This window comes from Gymnodraco acuticeps, unplaced genomic scaffold (genome assembly GCF_902827175.1).
Source record: "Gymnodraco acuticeps unplaced genomic scaffold, fGymAcu1.1, whole genome shotgun sequence".
In the NCBI taxonomy this organism is placed as follows: domain Eukaryota; kingdom Metazoa; phylum Chordata; class Actinopteri; order Perciformes; family Bathydraconidae; genus Gymnodraco; species Gymnodraco acuticeps.
In genome coordinates this window covers 3,135,431-3,151,812 of record NW_022992177.1, presented here as the reverse complement: position 1 = coordinate 3,151,812, position 16,382 = coordinate 3,135,431, and the positions used below count along the sequence as shown (strand labels likewise).

At 41.8% G+C, this 16,382-nt stretch overlaps 1 protein-coding gene across 2 annotated transcripts; it reads right to left on the bottom strand.

Annotated features, from left to right (window-relative positions):
• Window positions 1–62: 62 nt before the first annotated feature.
• On the bottom strand, window positions 63–10,325 carry cunh15orf39 (chromosome unknown C15orf39 homolog). 2 transcript variants are annotated; one of them, XM_034204894.1, is made up of 4 exons: window positions 10,099–10,325; window positions 4,576–7,777; window positions 1,730–1,995; window positions 63–1,664 (listed from the first exon to the last, which is right to left on the bottom strand). In XM_034204894.1, exons 2-4 carry the CDS (start codon window positions 7,733–7,735, stop codon window positions 1,659–1,661), a joined length of 3,432 nt encoding a protein of 1,143 aa, XP_034060785.1. In that variant the 5' UTR covers window positions 7,736–7,777; window positions 10,099–10,325; the 3' UTR covers window positions 63–1,658. The 2 variants fall into 2 exon arrangements, with proteins under 2 accessions (XP_034060785.1, XP_034060786.1); XM_034204895.1 differs by lacking the exon at window positions 63–1,664 and adding an exon at window positions 3,669–3,703 and having other exon boundaries at window positions 1,722–1,995; window positions 10,099–10,323.
• Window positions 10,326–16,382: the final 6,057 nt, after the last annotated feature.

The window sequence follows — 16,382 nt, the reverse complement described above, 5'->3', positions numbered from 1 at the left end:
GTAGTCCCATAGTAAAAAACATCAAGTATATTTGGCAGAAAAGTACACTTTCAACAGCAGGAGACATTGAATCATTACAAACATTTATTTAAAACCGTGAGAAAAACACAAACATTTCGTCTGCAGTAGTCCAACAAAACTGAATATGATTTGAGGGGAAAGTCTCTTCATGTTCACAGTGATTAAAACAGCAGTGTAGGTGTCATCAAAGCCCCCTTAGGCAGCTTTAGTAGAGTCCCACACTAATGCCTGTCCAGCTTAAATTACACACAATACAACACAAAGTACTACAGTCATCGGGGTGAATAAACAGCCTTTGTTATAATAATGTAAAAAAAACTGGCATTTTAATGTAAACCTACATAAATGTGGCTGGCACTGAAGGAGTGAAGACCTTTAAAGATGTCTTGATGTCATGTTCTTTCTTTTTTACTGGCAAAATTCAAATAGAAAAACAATGTACAAGTCACTAACTTCAATCAATATAAAAATTATTGGAACACAACAATAAATACCAAACATAGTGCTTACAATTAAAGTTTAAAAACATTGACACTTAAGGTGTTTTTTGCAGTTATCTTAAAAGGCAAGATTGTATCATTTCTTTCACACAACCAAATTCAATATGTGCTTAAAGTAGATAACAGATGTGTCAAAAGATAAGCGTTTAAAACATCTACAGGATGTTGCACATTGGCTAAAGTCACTCAAAATGCATCCTGTAGCTCTCAAATGACAAGAATGTTAAGCTGACCACATTACAAAATACAGTCCAACTTCATTCCTGGGTTAATGAAGGCTGCCTTTGTCAGCAAGTGAAAAAAGCAGCGAAAAGAGGGCGCAATTAAGCTGTGTTATTATTACACTTGACAAAAGGCAAAATGTGCATTAAGACATTTGTGTGGGAAAACTAGTCTTCGACTTTGAGCCAGCCTTTTTTATAGTCTATCAGTAGCTCCAGGTAGTACTTCCACCCCGGCTCGCTGTCATACGTGACCTCAAATATAGTTTTTATAGGGTCTGTGTGGGCCTCGTGGACACGCATCACCTCCCCTCTGTACCACACCTCAGATTTGTCGTCTTCCTCGTACAGATGGCGGATCCTCTTCCCCACCAGGTCGGGGTAGGAGAATCTCATGGCCCTCCGAGCCCTCTGGACGGCTGAGCGCAGGACCCTCCTGTGCTCAGCGCTGTGGCACGCAGTCAAGTAGGGACAGTATTTGATCTTTAAGAGGGATCTGTGTTTTCTATGAGAAGAAGTGCTTAGAGGTCTTAATGTGTGACAAAAGCTTCCCGTCCTCTGCCACCTGTGGGTCGCTTTGGACGTCCTCCTGTAAATGTCCTTCTCTCTGCTCAGTTCCCCATCACCTGTCTGCAAGAGGGAAGGATCCGCACTTGTCCCTGAGTCTGACACTGCTTGGTAGCAAGCCTTTTTTCTGTTCAGACCTTTGCCGAACATCCTCCTCAGTTTGAGAATCACGCCTGAACATTTCTTGGATCTCACCGGAGACTTGTCTCTGACAGGAGGCAGACTGCAGTAGTCCTCTGTTTCAGTGTAACTTGGAGATGGAGAACGTTTGTCCAAGGTCAAAGGACACATCCATGAATTCTCAGGAGGGGTGCTTAGTGAAGAATCCTCATCTGCAATCATACAGGTTTCAGTTGGAAGGGACTGAGAACAGAGGGAGTCTCTGTTCTCAGTCCCTTCCAACTGAAACCCACTCCAGTTTTTCTCACTAAATGCATCCAGCAAGCCTCCACTTAAGGCCTTCTCTGTCTCATCTGTATCTTCATCTGAACTGCTGTTCAGAAACAATTGCCTCGAACTCCTCTTTACCCTGCTTTTTCTATCATTATTGTTCCAATCTGACATTGATTCGTGGTCCTTGGTATGTATATGTGGGGGTGACTCTGGGGCTGAGACAGTGATTTCTGAACAAACGGGAGTCTCCTCACAATCTTTTTCTCTGTCAGCAGAATCATCCAAAGCTAAGCCTGCAACACAGGGAATATAGACATTAGAACAAGTCAAAATGAATACAAAGATGTGAAAGAAATATATAAAAATTAGGTAGTGATAAAATGGGAAGGTAGGTGTTAATATAGTTAATGAATTGATCTGGGAATCATTAGATACATGTAGACGATGCAATTCACTTTGTTTCCCAGCAGATGGTTTCTCAAAAGCAAGCTAGCGACCACAAAGTCCAACACAGGTTGAATTAATCATTGCTCTGGTTTCAGCACACCAGAACAATGAGAAACTATTCTATTAATATCAGCAGACCTGCTGATTGGACAGCATGATCCTCCACCATGAAACAGCCTTTCAGCAGAGACAGAAAAGAAGGCTGTGGGAGTAAACACGAAGGCTGGGGAAAGAGTCAGATGCTACCAGGGGTGCTATCAGTCAGGGATAAACCAGCTGTGAGGCAATAGTAAGACAAAGAAATGCTCATATACCAAAGTCAAGTGCTCCTGAACCATGTGAACTGTTAGTCATCTTGAACGGAAACTTGATTAAGCCCAGTTTAAGAAACTAATTTAATTATTGACGTTTGGTGATATTTTTTGAAGGACACGTTTGGTGATATGTGTTGCCAACAAATTCCATGAAAAGACTCAAATCAATAATGAACTGGTCTTTGCAGCCAAAGCCTGAAGTTAATTATTGCTCTCTGCTATTGACCTCTTTTGGTGCCTGGAAATTGTTTAAAAATACCATTGCAATAGGGACCATGCTCATTCGTTATAAGATAAGAGAGAGATCAGATAAGATGGTACTTTATTGATCCCAATTTGGGAATTATTTAGTGTTGCAGCAGCATAAAAGACAAGGCATTTTACAATAAAACAAAACTAGAAATAAACAAGAAAATAAAGAAAATATACATGTTGGATTTGACAAGATATTATACATATATATATACATATACACATATATATATATATAAATATATGTCATTATGATAAAGATGGGTGCACTGTATGTTACTTAGAACAACAACATGCACCCTACTGGAGCGAAAATCACTACCCAGTGCTCTAAATGCAAAATGGTAAAAAAAAAAAACTAGTTAACACGGAAATGTAAGCATTTCTTTTAAACATTATGTTGCAACACATGTTCTTGGGGCTGAGAGCCACAGGCAGGAAAGTATCTAGAGATATTAAAACCCTTTTGGTTGGTGTTGTTCTTTTAATGTGATTTGTTGACAGTAAAATATAGAATATCGACAGCTTTATCATTACAATCCCACCAAAACCTCTTCCCACTGGGACTTAACAAGCACAGATGCATGTTTTAATTGACCAGGGAAGTGGTCAGTTAAAAAATGATCAGCATCTTCTCTCTGCTCAAAGTGTGCCAAAGTGAATCCCCCTGTGTGTGTGTTGCAGACTTTCACTTCCTTCCTCCAGTAATGTGATCCAACAGCTGGCGTCACAACCATTTAGGTCCACCAATACTATTTTACAAAATCATGAAGATGAGTTTCATTTTTCCAGAGATAGCCCAGCTCAGCACCCACCACTACAGGTTAAACGCAATCATGCAACCTTCTGTGATTAGTGATTAGTGATTAACAGTTAGCAGAAGGTGTCCTGCTTTCTATCTAGAAAAAGCAAAGAGGAGTGAGATTGAGGGACAACATAAAAAATAAATATACCTGGACTCTCTTTTGGACGTCAGCTGAAGTTGATTCTGTAAAAAATAAATGGATTTTATATTGAATATTTTATGTTTTTTGTTCCCTATAAAAATGGCAATGATTGCTAAAAGACTGTTTGAGGGAAGACCATGATACAATTAACAGTCATGATATGATGCCTCATAAAACAAATCCAGAGGAATCAGTAAGTCACACTATTTACCCGATGGGAATTACTGTACAGCTGGTCTGGCAGTCTTGTACATATCAAATGGTCGAGCCAGAGGTATAATCTTACTAGGTAGTTGTACATGAAAACCAAATGTTATTGTACTTCTATCTCAAACATTTCCATATGAATTATATCAGTCTATCTTATGATCCATCATAAATAACAGTAATAAGAAATGACACCGAAACCTTACTTTATCAAGCTCTTCTCTACTTTCTATTCATGGGGGGGTGAAAGGTTACATTTTTTACGGCTGCAGGACCAATAAACTGTACTTCACTGTCAAATATTATTCAAATCTTAGCACTGAAGAAGTTACTGGAAAAATCCCCTGTGTGAGGTTTAAAATGCTATTGTGTTTAAGCATGCCGAAACAATACATGTCTATTGTAGATTCATTTCTTGTCTCCTTTTTGGACATTTGAACTGCAGTTTTGGTAAAAAAGTAGTTGTGTCCAGCATTTCCCATGAGGGTCAATAACACAACTGTTGCTAACTCTCTAATTTTTCTGAAATGATGATACCTAAATGAGACATATTATCCCCCCAGAGCAACATTTGTTGGGGAAAGAAAATGGGAAAAGGACTGAATGGACACCCGTAAGGGACATTACATCACTTCAATACCCGTTTTGTACCTTTTATTACAAATATATACAAATAACTCCCTCACAGTAGCGATCATGCACTCACCCAGATGTTTGCAGACACAAGCGTGATACAGAAGGTTGACGGCATCAGAGTAGACATCTGGCAGGTGTTTGAGGGACATGAGTCTCCTCAGCCTGGAGGAGCAGGCTCGTTTGTGAAGCTGGATGAGGATCCTTTCCTCTGAGAGCGTAGTGGGCCGTAGCTCCACTCGGTGCTCCTGCAGCACCTGGTCGATGAAGCTGCCCTGCACTGTGGGAAACAGCAGCTCCTTCACCACCAGCATGGGGAGGAACACGGCCCCCGTCCGCATGACGTGTGGAAAAGGACAGCTTTTCTGAAAGGTGTACTCTCTCAACCTCTGCAGGACATCATGGAGCGCTGACTTTATCTCCTCATTGAGCCACCCCACCCTGGCTTTTACCCCCAACAAACAGGACACTTTCTGGTCTTTGGTTGTAGGAGATGCTGGTATAGTCAGTTCGAACTGAGACAGCCATGCCCGGAGCTCCTGCTCTGAGGAGGCCAATACACAGTTAGATATTAGCTTGCAGATGGACAGGTGCAACTCTAAGAAGTGCTTTCGGACTGGCGCCTGGGGCTCTAGTTTTGGTGGAAATTCAGTTATCGGCGATGCAGGAGGCTTCTCTGGGGGGGGTGCGGGGCGAGAAGGCTTCGTATCACTGAGAATTATATTGAAGGTGGAAAGTTTCAGACACTCTGGAGGAATGTTTTTGAAATGTATTTTCATCTCAGGTGGGTGAGGTGAAGTAATGGGTTTAGGTATCATGCATGTGTCAACCCGAGGATATGAGTGTATCTCTGCAGCCACCTCAGATTTGGAATGATCTGGAGTCTCATGTGAAGCCTTATGTTCATCTGCTAATGAAGGTTTACTTTCAAGTTCATCAGGTTCACATTTCTTTATCACCAACATTGACTCACTGTTGTAGGAACCAGTGTCTTCAGGCTCCCTCTTGATTTTGCTGCAGTCCATCTGACTAATGTACTCTGTGTCTGTTGGATCTACTTTTTCTACTTTAATAGTTTTAGGTTCAAACATTTTTACAACAGGCTTCTCTGTTGGAGAACGTGCACAGATTTGTTTGGGAACCAGACAAAGAACAGACTGAGGTTCATCTTGATCAGGCCTTTTCACTTTGATGTCTGGCTTGGTTTGAACATCACGGTGCTCGGACGAATGGACGGCTCTCTGAGGTACTCTGCCTGAAAATAAAAATCCAGAGGCCTTCAGGTATGCTTGGTAGGGTGCCAGACTAAATACGTTGTTAATAACTGGCATAGGAGGGGAGCTAGTTTGTATTCTTTCTTCTGCATTCTCCATTTCTACCCTATGTCGTTTTGTAACAAATCCCACTTCACATAAATCTTTATCTTCTTTTTTTATTTTGATGGGCGAAAATGAGTGAGAAATACTTCTCTTCAGGCACCTTTTGAGAATAGCAGAGCCTGGACTGGACACAGGGCCATTGTGTTGGTTTCCTGGTGCAAGGGGGGAATCAATTATCTTACGGATACGTCCCTGATTTGCTACAGCTGTTTGGATTCGATTTGAAATGTGATGCGGTGACCGGGGCAGCGATGTTTGTGGGGAAGCAGGAATACTTTTGGGCTGTTCTGGGCACCTAACATGGGCTTCATTGGAAGAATAGTCTAGGATTCTTTCCATGTTCAAGCCAGTTGGTGAAAAGACGGGTCGGTCCATCTGCATGCTGGCGAGTGGGGAATGAAACCTGTTCATGTCTATGTTGGACGGTGAGACACTCTGTGGGCTTACACGCCTGGCCGGACTGCTTATGTTTACACGTCGGAATGGCGAGTTGGGATGTGATTGGTCAAACTGCGGGCTAGGTTTGTCCTTATGTTGGTCTGTTGCAGAGGCCATGTGGTGCGCCATGTTTTGGCCTGATTGGGAAACAATGTGATTAGAGTGCAAGCTCGGCATTGCATGTTGCCTTTTTGGGGGGGATCTGATTTGGCTTGCATTCAAATGAAATCTTGGAACTGCATAACATGGAGAGTCAAAACTCCGCATTAGGACATGATTTTGCAACATTTCACTGCAAGACAAAGGAATTTCACCATGAAACGACTGAGGAAATATGTAATGCTCCCGGGGGTTTGAGATTGTGTGCTTGAGAATAACAGGCACATCTTCCCTCTGCTTACACTGTGACCTGTTTTCTACCTCCACATTTGCTTGGGAGTAGTAAAACATCGGGTGCTGTGTTAGCTGGCCATATTTGGACATGGGAGAATGTTCCTGATAAACCTCTGATGTCATATGCTCATATGTGGGATGGGAGGAGTATAGGCTAGGGTAGCCTCTGGGGGAGGTTTGTAAACGCTGGCTCTGCTCACTTAGAGAACCATACAGTGGGCGAGTCGGGGTGCAGGGGTAACTGCTATAGTTTGGGTCGATCATAGCAGGAAAAGTCCCTGTTCTACCTGGGCTGTACGTCCCCCTCTTTTGTGGTTCTGCTCTGTGCTCAAACTGTAAACCTCTCTGTTGCAGCAGTGTGTCTGGTCCTGTCCTCTGGACGGGTGGTCTTTCAGTGCAGTGAGCATCATTTTGCATCCAATCATGCTCATATACAGTGCTGGGTATCCTCTGAGAGCCATGTTCCACACTGTATTGATGTCCTATCACACAACCCAGTTCATCACAGCAGGGGTTATGCATATAATGTGGCTTAGGAATTGCTAAGTAAACAGAGTTTTCAGATGGGGGAGATGAATTCTCCGCTCCAGCCTTTTGTTTTCTAGCCACTGGCACAGCAGCTGGGGGACTCCTGATCCCAGGAACTTTATTGTATAACGCAAAGCCCGGTTTTACTGGGACGTGATGCAAAGAGGATGAAGGAGAATGGCCTTCCTCTAAAGATTTGCTTTCTTGCCTGTACATTATGTGGTTTTGTCCTTCCATGCCAGAAAGGTGACTCACAGGACTTCTGCCATCCAGCAGAGAGGGGTTTGAGGTGCTCCAAGGAGGAGTAAATCCTGCTCCGTCCTTTCCTCTGTGGTCATAAGTGAAGTAAGCGCTGTTGTACTGCAGCACTGGCTTACTCAGGAAACCAGACATATTTGGAGGTTTCGACAGTTCCGTGGATGCTATGGTCCCGTCGAATAACGGCATCGTGTGTCGAAACAATGGGTCAATGTGCATCGCCTGGCTGCTCATCATGTAGTTACTTTAATGTGATGGTGCAATGATATGGCTCCAAACCTGTGAATATAATTTAAAAAAATTAGACAGTGGATTTAATATTTAATATCTCTGCAAAATTGGTTCAATGGATCCATATTTGAAATGTGCTTGAATAAACTCCCACCTCAGACATCAGATAGGACTGCATAAATCCAAAAACATTTTGCACACAAAAGGAGTCATCATTAGATAACAGCTAGCTTTAGGCCTTTTATCAACATGGAAGCATCTTGTGGCTTAAGTCACACACTTCCTTATCAGGCGCTGCACATAAGGGGAAGCGAACGCAAGAAGTAAACATGTGCAAGTATGAATCGTTACTAAATGCAAGAAAAATAAGTGAATCAGTTTTCCTAAGTAGCCAACTTGATAGTTGCCACATTACAATAAACAAACCAGCTAACATGATGGAATTCTTATCAATACCGGTTATGGTGTCAATACAATATCCTTGTGTTGTTGAAGGCAGTGTTCACTTCAAGGCCATGTCTTAAAATATGAAAATGATCTGCTCTGAATTACTGTGATATTGTATTTGAGTCAAACTCTGTATGTCACCTTTGTAGCCGAGTGGTTTTGGCGCATGCCACATTACCACAACGTCCCGGGTTTCGCTCTGGTTTTTCTATACTGTCAAATAACAGAAAACTGCCAAAAAGAATCCTAACGATACAATATATGGCTAATTTCAGATGTGTCATCAGCGCCACATCAGAGAGCTTCAGTCTTGCTGTTCACAAACCAGAATGTATCTCCTGATATCATCTTGTTATCCTGAGAGCCCACACTACAGCGGACTGTAGTTTCAATTCTGCATTTATTCACCACAAACCGTGAGTCATACCACAGTTCCTATTTCACACACTTCTTCCAGGGCTGCATAGACGTTATTTTTATTTTCAGTTAAACTGCTGGTTATGTTGTCTGCTGCTTTATGTCAGAAAATAGTTGTACAAATATATATATCATGTATGACAAAAAACAGCAAACGCCTACCATTTGATCTTCTGTTTTCTTATGTCTGACAGTTAGTCAAGATATTCAATGTATTGTTAGCAGGCGGCATATCCTCACAACTGAGCCAGCAACCAATGGATATTTTATTCACATAAACATAATCACGTGGAATATCTATCTTCAATTGAAAAACAAGTGTCTGTTTTGGTAGGAGAGAGAGGAAAGGTGACTTCCTCGTGCCACACTGGAATCAACATGAATCGACAGTTTAAGGTGTTTATACTTATTACTAACATTTGTTATTTGTATATTCACAAGTAGGCAATCATTTCCAGATTACTCCCTTAAACTAGTTCATATTGCAAAACATCCCTGCTGCCTTTTGACATGATGCCAAATTCACATCTGCCAATATATGTTGAAACAGCTGGATCAGATGCAGCATACACATACAACCAGCAAACTGTAGAATATAGACAAAATAATAATGACATACATGTAGGCGTAATGACCACTATCAATAAGACCTAATTATTTGAGATGTTATCTGGTCATCCTGTTGACACCTTTCAGAAAGTACAGATCTATGCCATATCTGCACATAGTGTGGTGAAATGTGGTTTAAGTCATGTGCATGGAGGAAGCTGCGCATGGTTGTTTTTAAGCTACTGAAAACAGCACTCTGAACTGTGTGCGTGTGAGATCTCCCAGATATGTGGGTAGGGGTGATGGAGAGTGCGATTTCCGAAAGCAAACCGTCCAAACTGACAAACTAGCCTCCAACCACGTGGGATAAGAGTGAGTCGGGAAACAAAATACACTTTATTAGTCTGTCAAAAAAATTAGTGATAAATAATGTATTCTATGATTCATTCTCGAGGATGTCAGCAGTTCACGTGACATCTCAAAGTTTAGTTCCTGAAAAGTAACCAATAAAATGACTCATGTCTATTGTACACGCATAAAAACGGAACTTAAACATGTCTTCACAGCTTCTTTCTGTAGATAATGTGACACATTATGTATCAGGGGTTATACTGTAGAACACAACGCTCGTTGTTCTGCCCAGCACGCCTGCTAAAATGAACAGGACGCAAATTATATGAAAATAACATAAGACAGAGTGCGAGTGATTTCCATACAGGCAGCGAAAGCGTCATAAACCACGGTAAAACTAAAACCACAGTGTGGGCACAACAAAAACAGTTTCACACACTTGCAGTGAGATGTGTGCATGCAATATGTCCCCCTATTTTCACAGCCATGCTTTCTTAGAATAAACATTATTGTTGTTATTGTTTGTAAAACCAATATTTGTTTGATTTATAGTCACTCGTACATTTGGACATGTTAAGATTGAGCAGTAAAGTTGTTTTTCTTACCTCGCTGCTGTGTTGACAATCAATGATTTCCACGAAGACTCCATGAAACACAACTTGTGAGGAAGGGGGGGGGGGGAGTTTCTGTTTGAGAGTGGACCGGTCAGCACGGATGCGCTAAAATCCCACGCAATGAGAGGAACGGTTTGCCAAAAATGGGTGAGCGGCGCGCCCGAAGTCCATGCGGCTTTTGGAGAAGTTAACAAACTGAAGACAAGACAAAAGGGAGGAGGATGGTCTCTGATCAAAAGGCGGAGTCACACCATCGGTCTATCCACGGCTTGTGTTATACACCTAATGTTTTCCAGCTTGTCATTTTCCATGTATTGCGGTGATTCTCTGAATCGGGTACCTTTTGGTTTTTTTAACATTTAAAAAAAATGAAACCAAACATTTTGCATTTGTTATCATAACCAGGGGCGGACCGGCCATCTGCAGAATCTGTAGAATCACAGAACGTCCCTTGACGACCGGCTCGGTAATTTTTTATGTTTTTAAACGGCATCACTGAAGTTGCGTGACAGAGGTCCACCGTTTCCCCGCAGCGAGCCGCCCCCCCCCCCCCGTTGACAATGCAAAAATATATAGGCTATCCACCACAAGTTTTACATTGTGATGCAAAACAACCTGTTCCATGAATTAATTGCTTTACAATACATGTTGTAGTTTCCTTTCATTAACATTTTTGGAAGTAAGCTTTGGGGACTCAAAGGACCTGGCCGATTCAGAGAATCACCCATTGGCTTTAGTGTCCGGCTGCCAGCTGGCTGCAGATAACACAAGTGGACTTAAAGTGTGTTGGTTTATTAGAAAAATTACACAAGTTGCTTTCGTGTGATTTGGACACATTTCAGATAAAAAAAATTGACAAACAGAAGGCTTATGCACTGAAAAAACTGATTCTGACCCCTTTTGGATGTTACATGTTTTATTGTAGCCTTTTTTAATAGATTTGAATGTGTAATTGCATCCTTCTTATCTTTTTTAATTGTCACTGTTTAAAATAAGTTCATTTCATTCATTTAAAAGTAATTTGAAAAACAGATGTACAATTTAATGTCCACATACTGTCCTGTCTGCGCATGTGCATACACAAGCAGCCCGCCACTTTTCCCTCTGGCAGCGCGAGCGCGTACTTTTCCATTCGCAAGTCTGCCTGCTTAGCTCCTAGCTATCGTGAGGTGAACGTTATCCACGGCTCTCCGTTTTAAGTAGCTAATTTATAGCCTTGGGTGTATTATATTATACTTAAACAGGTAGCTTAATAATAGCTAACATTAACGCTATCGACTGTGTGTTTTGTGAGTCATTATTTTTAATTATTATTATTATTTTTAATTTCTGCTCATCTTTATTTTTATTGCAGGTTATTTTATCTGATGTTGGTGTGATGTGGAACAGAACCTTACTCTTTGGGGACCTCGTATTGTTTTGGTAAGTCCATTTAACAAACAAATTCCTTACTCTTCAACTTTTGAGCAAACTATTAGGATTTTCGTTTTGTTTACTCTGCTTAGAGATTCCCTGGCCCGAATTATTTGTTAAATTAAACACAGTTACTTTACAGTGCATTCTTTCACACACAGTGACGTCACGAGCTACCCACAATGCAACTCGCGCCATATATATATAAATACGCCATTTTTCTGGAGGTGCAAATATCCTGGAGGTGCTAATATAAACAGCTAGCATACTTGCCAACCTTGAGAACTCAGAAATCGGGAGCATTTCAAAACCACCGCGGGGTGGGGGGGAGCTGTATTAGATTAACATTAACATGCTTATTGTAGTTGTAAGTGCAATGTCTTGCAGCCTGTAGCACCATCCTTGATGGAGCATATGTGGGCTGGACCTGTATTTTACAGGAGAGGAGTGAGCAGAGGGTCGTGTTGTCGATTCTTGTTCTGTTTTATGTGACTATCTGCCTCACCCTCTCAGACTTTCAGTTGCGCACGCTACTAAAGAGACGCGCTACCATGAAAACCAAACAATGGTGTAGCTGTATTAAAGTCCGAGTGGAAACAGTCCTGAGTAAATCTGATTTTGTCAGAAATTGGGAGAAATGCGGGAGAAATATGACCCCGGGAGGAAACCGGGAGAGGGCAATGAAATCGGGAGTCTCCCGCGAAAATCGGGATGGTTGGCAAGTATGAGCCAGGCAGAGCGCACTAGGTTTTTTTTCTGAATTAACGACCGAAGAAATCGCTGCATATCTTCGGATTACATCTCTGGACTTGAGGGGTGTGCTCTAGGTCGTTACCAGCGTAAACTAGAGCTGTGTGGGTTGTCGGATTGCCCTTACAGACTGCCTGCAGATGTATGGAAAAACGACTCTCGAAAGTGGCCTTCGGTCGATTTTGGCAGCATCTACGTCTATCTTCTGGAAACACCAGGTGAATACCCCACTTGTCACAATAATATTATCATGCCAATGCATATATGTGGTATTGTAGAGTTGATTATATTGATTAAGGCAATAGACTATGATATTCTGCTTGCACCTCGTGTGAAATGGCGGATACCGGAAGTACGGTGTCGCCCTCGGCCCAAAACCCGTATGTGTGTGTGAAAGAATGGCTTTGTGTAATCCAGGGGTCTGCAACCTTTTTGACCAAAAGAGCCATTTTGCCCCCTTTTCCAACAATTAGTTTTGTCTGGAGCCGCAAAACATATTTGATAGCTTATAAAGTTGTATTTATTGTTATATCAAACACAAAAACTACAGTTTTCTGTAGTCCTCTGCACATTTGAAGGAAAAATAATACAATTAAAATTGACCCACTTTGAAATAAATAAAACATATATAGCTGCAACCTAAAAAGAGTTAACTGATTGAATTATGACTGAAGATCGTCAGCATGTCTTTCTTTTCTGTTTTGTTCCTCGATACGTAAAGGCTGCAGCACCTTTGACAACTTCTCTCCACATATCAAACATACCGGTAAACCAGCATCGTTTGCTGTGAAAGCATATAACTCTGTCCACGCAGAATTAAACACTCTGTGTTCCTCCGATACTTTTCTTTTCTTTGATTTATCCATAGTTTGCTCATCGAGCCGGGGGTCAGGTTATTCACCTGTAAAAAAAGGCGCTGGCGCGGGACCGTAGCAGGATGTGACGCATATTTTAGTTGACTTAATTAAAACCGTTTTAAAAATGTATTTATGTGTCACGGCATTTTCAACCGTGCAACAACATTTAAATAGTCCTAGAAATGCTTTTATTTAATTTCCTTCTTATTTATGTCTAAACCATCGGTATATTGTCTAAACTCAAGGGAGCCAGAGCAGAGGCCTTAAAGAGCTGCATTGCCAACCCCTGGTGTAATCAAAGATGATGCAGATCACCATGCCCCAGAGCAGGTGACTGTAAAACACCATCACTAATGTTTGATTTCCCCCCCCGCCTTTTCTCTCTTTGTAGGTTACATTCTTCGGAAGCTTCAGGAGCTGTTTGAGTCACATGCTTCATGTTATGTGATGATTTATTCGCTAAGTCTGGCCGTTTCTCAATCTCGAGTAAAGCTGCTCCAGAGCCACTATTTCAAGCATACTACGTCATCGAGTGGCGCCGAAGGACTGTTTAAATGCCCAGCATACATGTGCTACCAAGCAAGTCTCCTCGACATTGAGAAACGGCCACTGTTTCCACTGCACTTTGTTGCTGTAATGGCCGCCACCTCTGCCTAGTCTGTCTCTCCCCTCTCTGTGTGTGTCTAATTACAGGGGTGTGGGAGCCAGGCCACAATCCAATCACCTCTGCTATAAAGGCCCCTACACACCAATCTGACACCAATCTGACACCAAAGAACACGTCCCGACGGACCCGCCTGTTGTGTCCAGGCTTGGATTTTCGTCATTTGGCCTTTGGTGTCACACATTTTTTCAGGGCGGAAAGGCCATTGAGGGAACAATTTGGATGTCAAACATTATATCATCATATAGGCCTATGCCTCCTTAGTAGTACCGTATATAAAATGAAATACTTTACATTGAATAATTAGTGTAGGGTATGTTTTCCTTCTACTACTTCTCCCATTCACAAATCCGAAATCAAATCAAAAATTCTATTAATATGTAACAAATATATTCCATTTCAGAGCAGAAGAAACAGCCTTCAAGGGTCAAACTCTGCACATACATCATTCAGCAGGGCACAGTGAAGCTCCAACATTCAACTGTATGAACAAGCAATACTTTGAAATGCAAAAGTGTGTGTGTGTGAGAGAGAGTCTCTTTAATCAACTCCTCACAGCTCCTCATATCTGTTCAGAAACTGGTCAAAAGTTGTACAAACCACAGACTGTCTGTGTCATGGCGAATACAGTCGCTGCTTTAATTCTGTCTTCAGGACGTTGTTGTGAGTCCGGACGGAGCAGCTACAATGTTAGTTTAGCCTGATCGATTCGATCTCCATTCAGAAAACACGCATTTGAAAAGGTGTTTCGCCTGCCGTCTTGTCTGCACACGTGTCAAATTATTAAAGCATGGTTTTTACTAACCATTATCAGTATTTAGTTACTTCGGCATCATTTTTTAAACGTGTATTACAATTAAATCACGGTAAAATAGGTTAATTTTGTCGTAGTTGGTTTCCACCACAGTATTAACATGGATATAAGCCCGACAGGAGTAAACACAGCTGACAGCCGCGGTGAAACTCCAGCGGTTAGAGCAGGGGTCTCCAACCTTTCTTCATCTGAGAGCTACTTTGAAAAAATGAAAGTGGCCAAGAGCTACTTGCATCGCATCACTTACATTTATTCACATAGCACTCATCAGTTGAATTAAGCTATACCTTTGTACACGTACGGAATTGCAATACCTAAAGCTTATCACAAATCTTAACTTCACATCAAGGTCCAAGAAAACGAAAATGTCTCACATATTATTATGGCCCACATAGTGAGTACTTCACTGAGAATTCACATAAATGTCCTTAATCACCACCTTACAAGCATCGTGCACTTATGGTCAAATAAGTGCATTCACTTTTTTTTACAGTCAGTGAGATGAATGGCACTGCATGGAGTCCACCATAGAGGGGTCTGCTGGAGTGTACCCACTTAGGTTCACTATAATAGAGTCATTTAAATGTTCATCAGTCAGTCTTGTTCTGTATTTAGATTTCATTCATGTCAGAAAAAGCTGCTTCACAAAGGCCTGTAGAGCCAAATAAAGCAGACATGTTCAGTGCTGCTTGGTGAATGTTCTTATAGTTTTCTGGGTCTACAAGGCTCCAGAAATGTTGTGAGTTTTGCTGAGACTTTATAACCTCCATCTCCATCTCCACAGGATTGACACTGAACAGTTCAGCCATCTTTTTCATCTTCTTCTTCGTCTTGACATGAAATTATAATTCAATTGTATAGGTCTAGCCTCCCTATATCTGTGTGTGAAATTGTTCCATCCTCAAAAACAAAAAACTAATACTTCTGCAGTCTAGCTGCAGCTTCTAGCATCGGCCTTCTGTTAAAGAAAAGGATACTGAATGTCCTGAATGTGGCATCACACACATGACTTGAGTCTGAACACAGCAGACAACAGCATTATAAAAACTAAAATACTGCATGTGGGTGCACACTCACATTCTCTGTCTTACTGTTACATTAATCCCATGAATGTATGAGAGTAAGTTAGCTTAATCATATCTCAATCAGTGATTAAGTGAATAATAAAGGTTCTATCGGGTTACTGTCAGCCTGTCACTCATTATTTTCAGGGAGGGGGCGGGGTTTGGAGGAACAGAGGAGACGGTGATCGCGGGAGCTTTCCTCCTGCCTTCACAAACTTCACACAAGTATTTATCAACAGCAAATAGCAAGAGGACATTCATACTCTGCAATCCAAGACTTGATTAAATCCACCAAAAACCTGACATGACGATAACGAGTGTTTTTCAAAAAACACAAATCCCTCCCTGTCTCTGAGCCGCAGCGACACGGGCCAGATTCAGAGCGGGTCATTCTGCTCTTGGTTCTGGACTGGTGTTGCTGGAGAAAGCAGACTGGTCCGCGTGTGGTGTCGCTGTGCCGCTGTCACGTTTGTTCCTTGATCACTGTGTCACGGACCAATTTGATATTCGTGTGACAGAAACAATTCTAAAATAAAAAAACGTTATTGTCCAGCCGCGGCCGAAAAATCAAGAAGTAACCTTACTATGCGATAATCGATCGGCGAGCTACTGCGCTGCCCGCGAGCTACCGGTAGCTCGCGATCGACGTGTTGGAGAACCCTGGGTTAGAGCAATGCGAATATTCGCATCGCGTCCGTTGTGAACAATCAATC

Coding starts and splice junctions, on each gene's coding strand:
- cunh15orf39 (XM_034204894.1), bottom strand. CDS start 7,735: ATGATGAGCAGCCAGGCGATGCACATTGACCCATTGTTTCGACACACG. Junction 1,996..4,575: donor TTGTGTCTGCAAACATCTGG/GTGAGTGCATGA, acceptor CCTGTGTTGCAG/GCTTAGCTTTGGATGATTCT.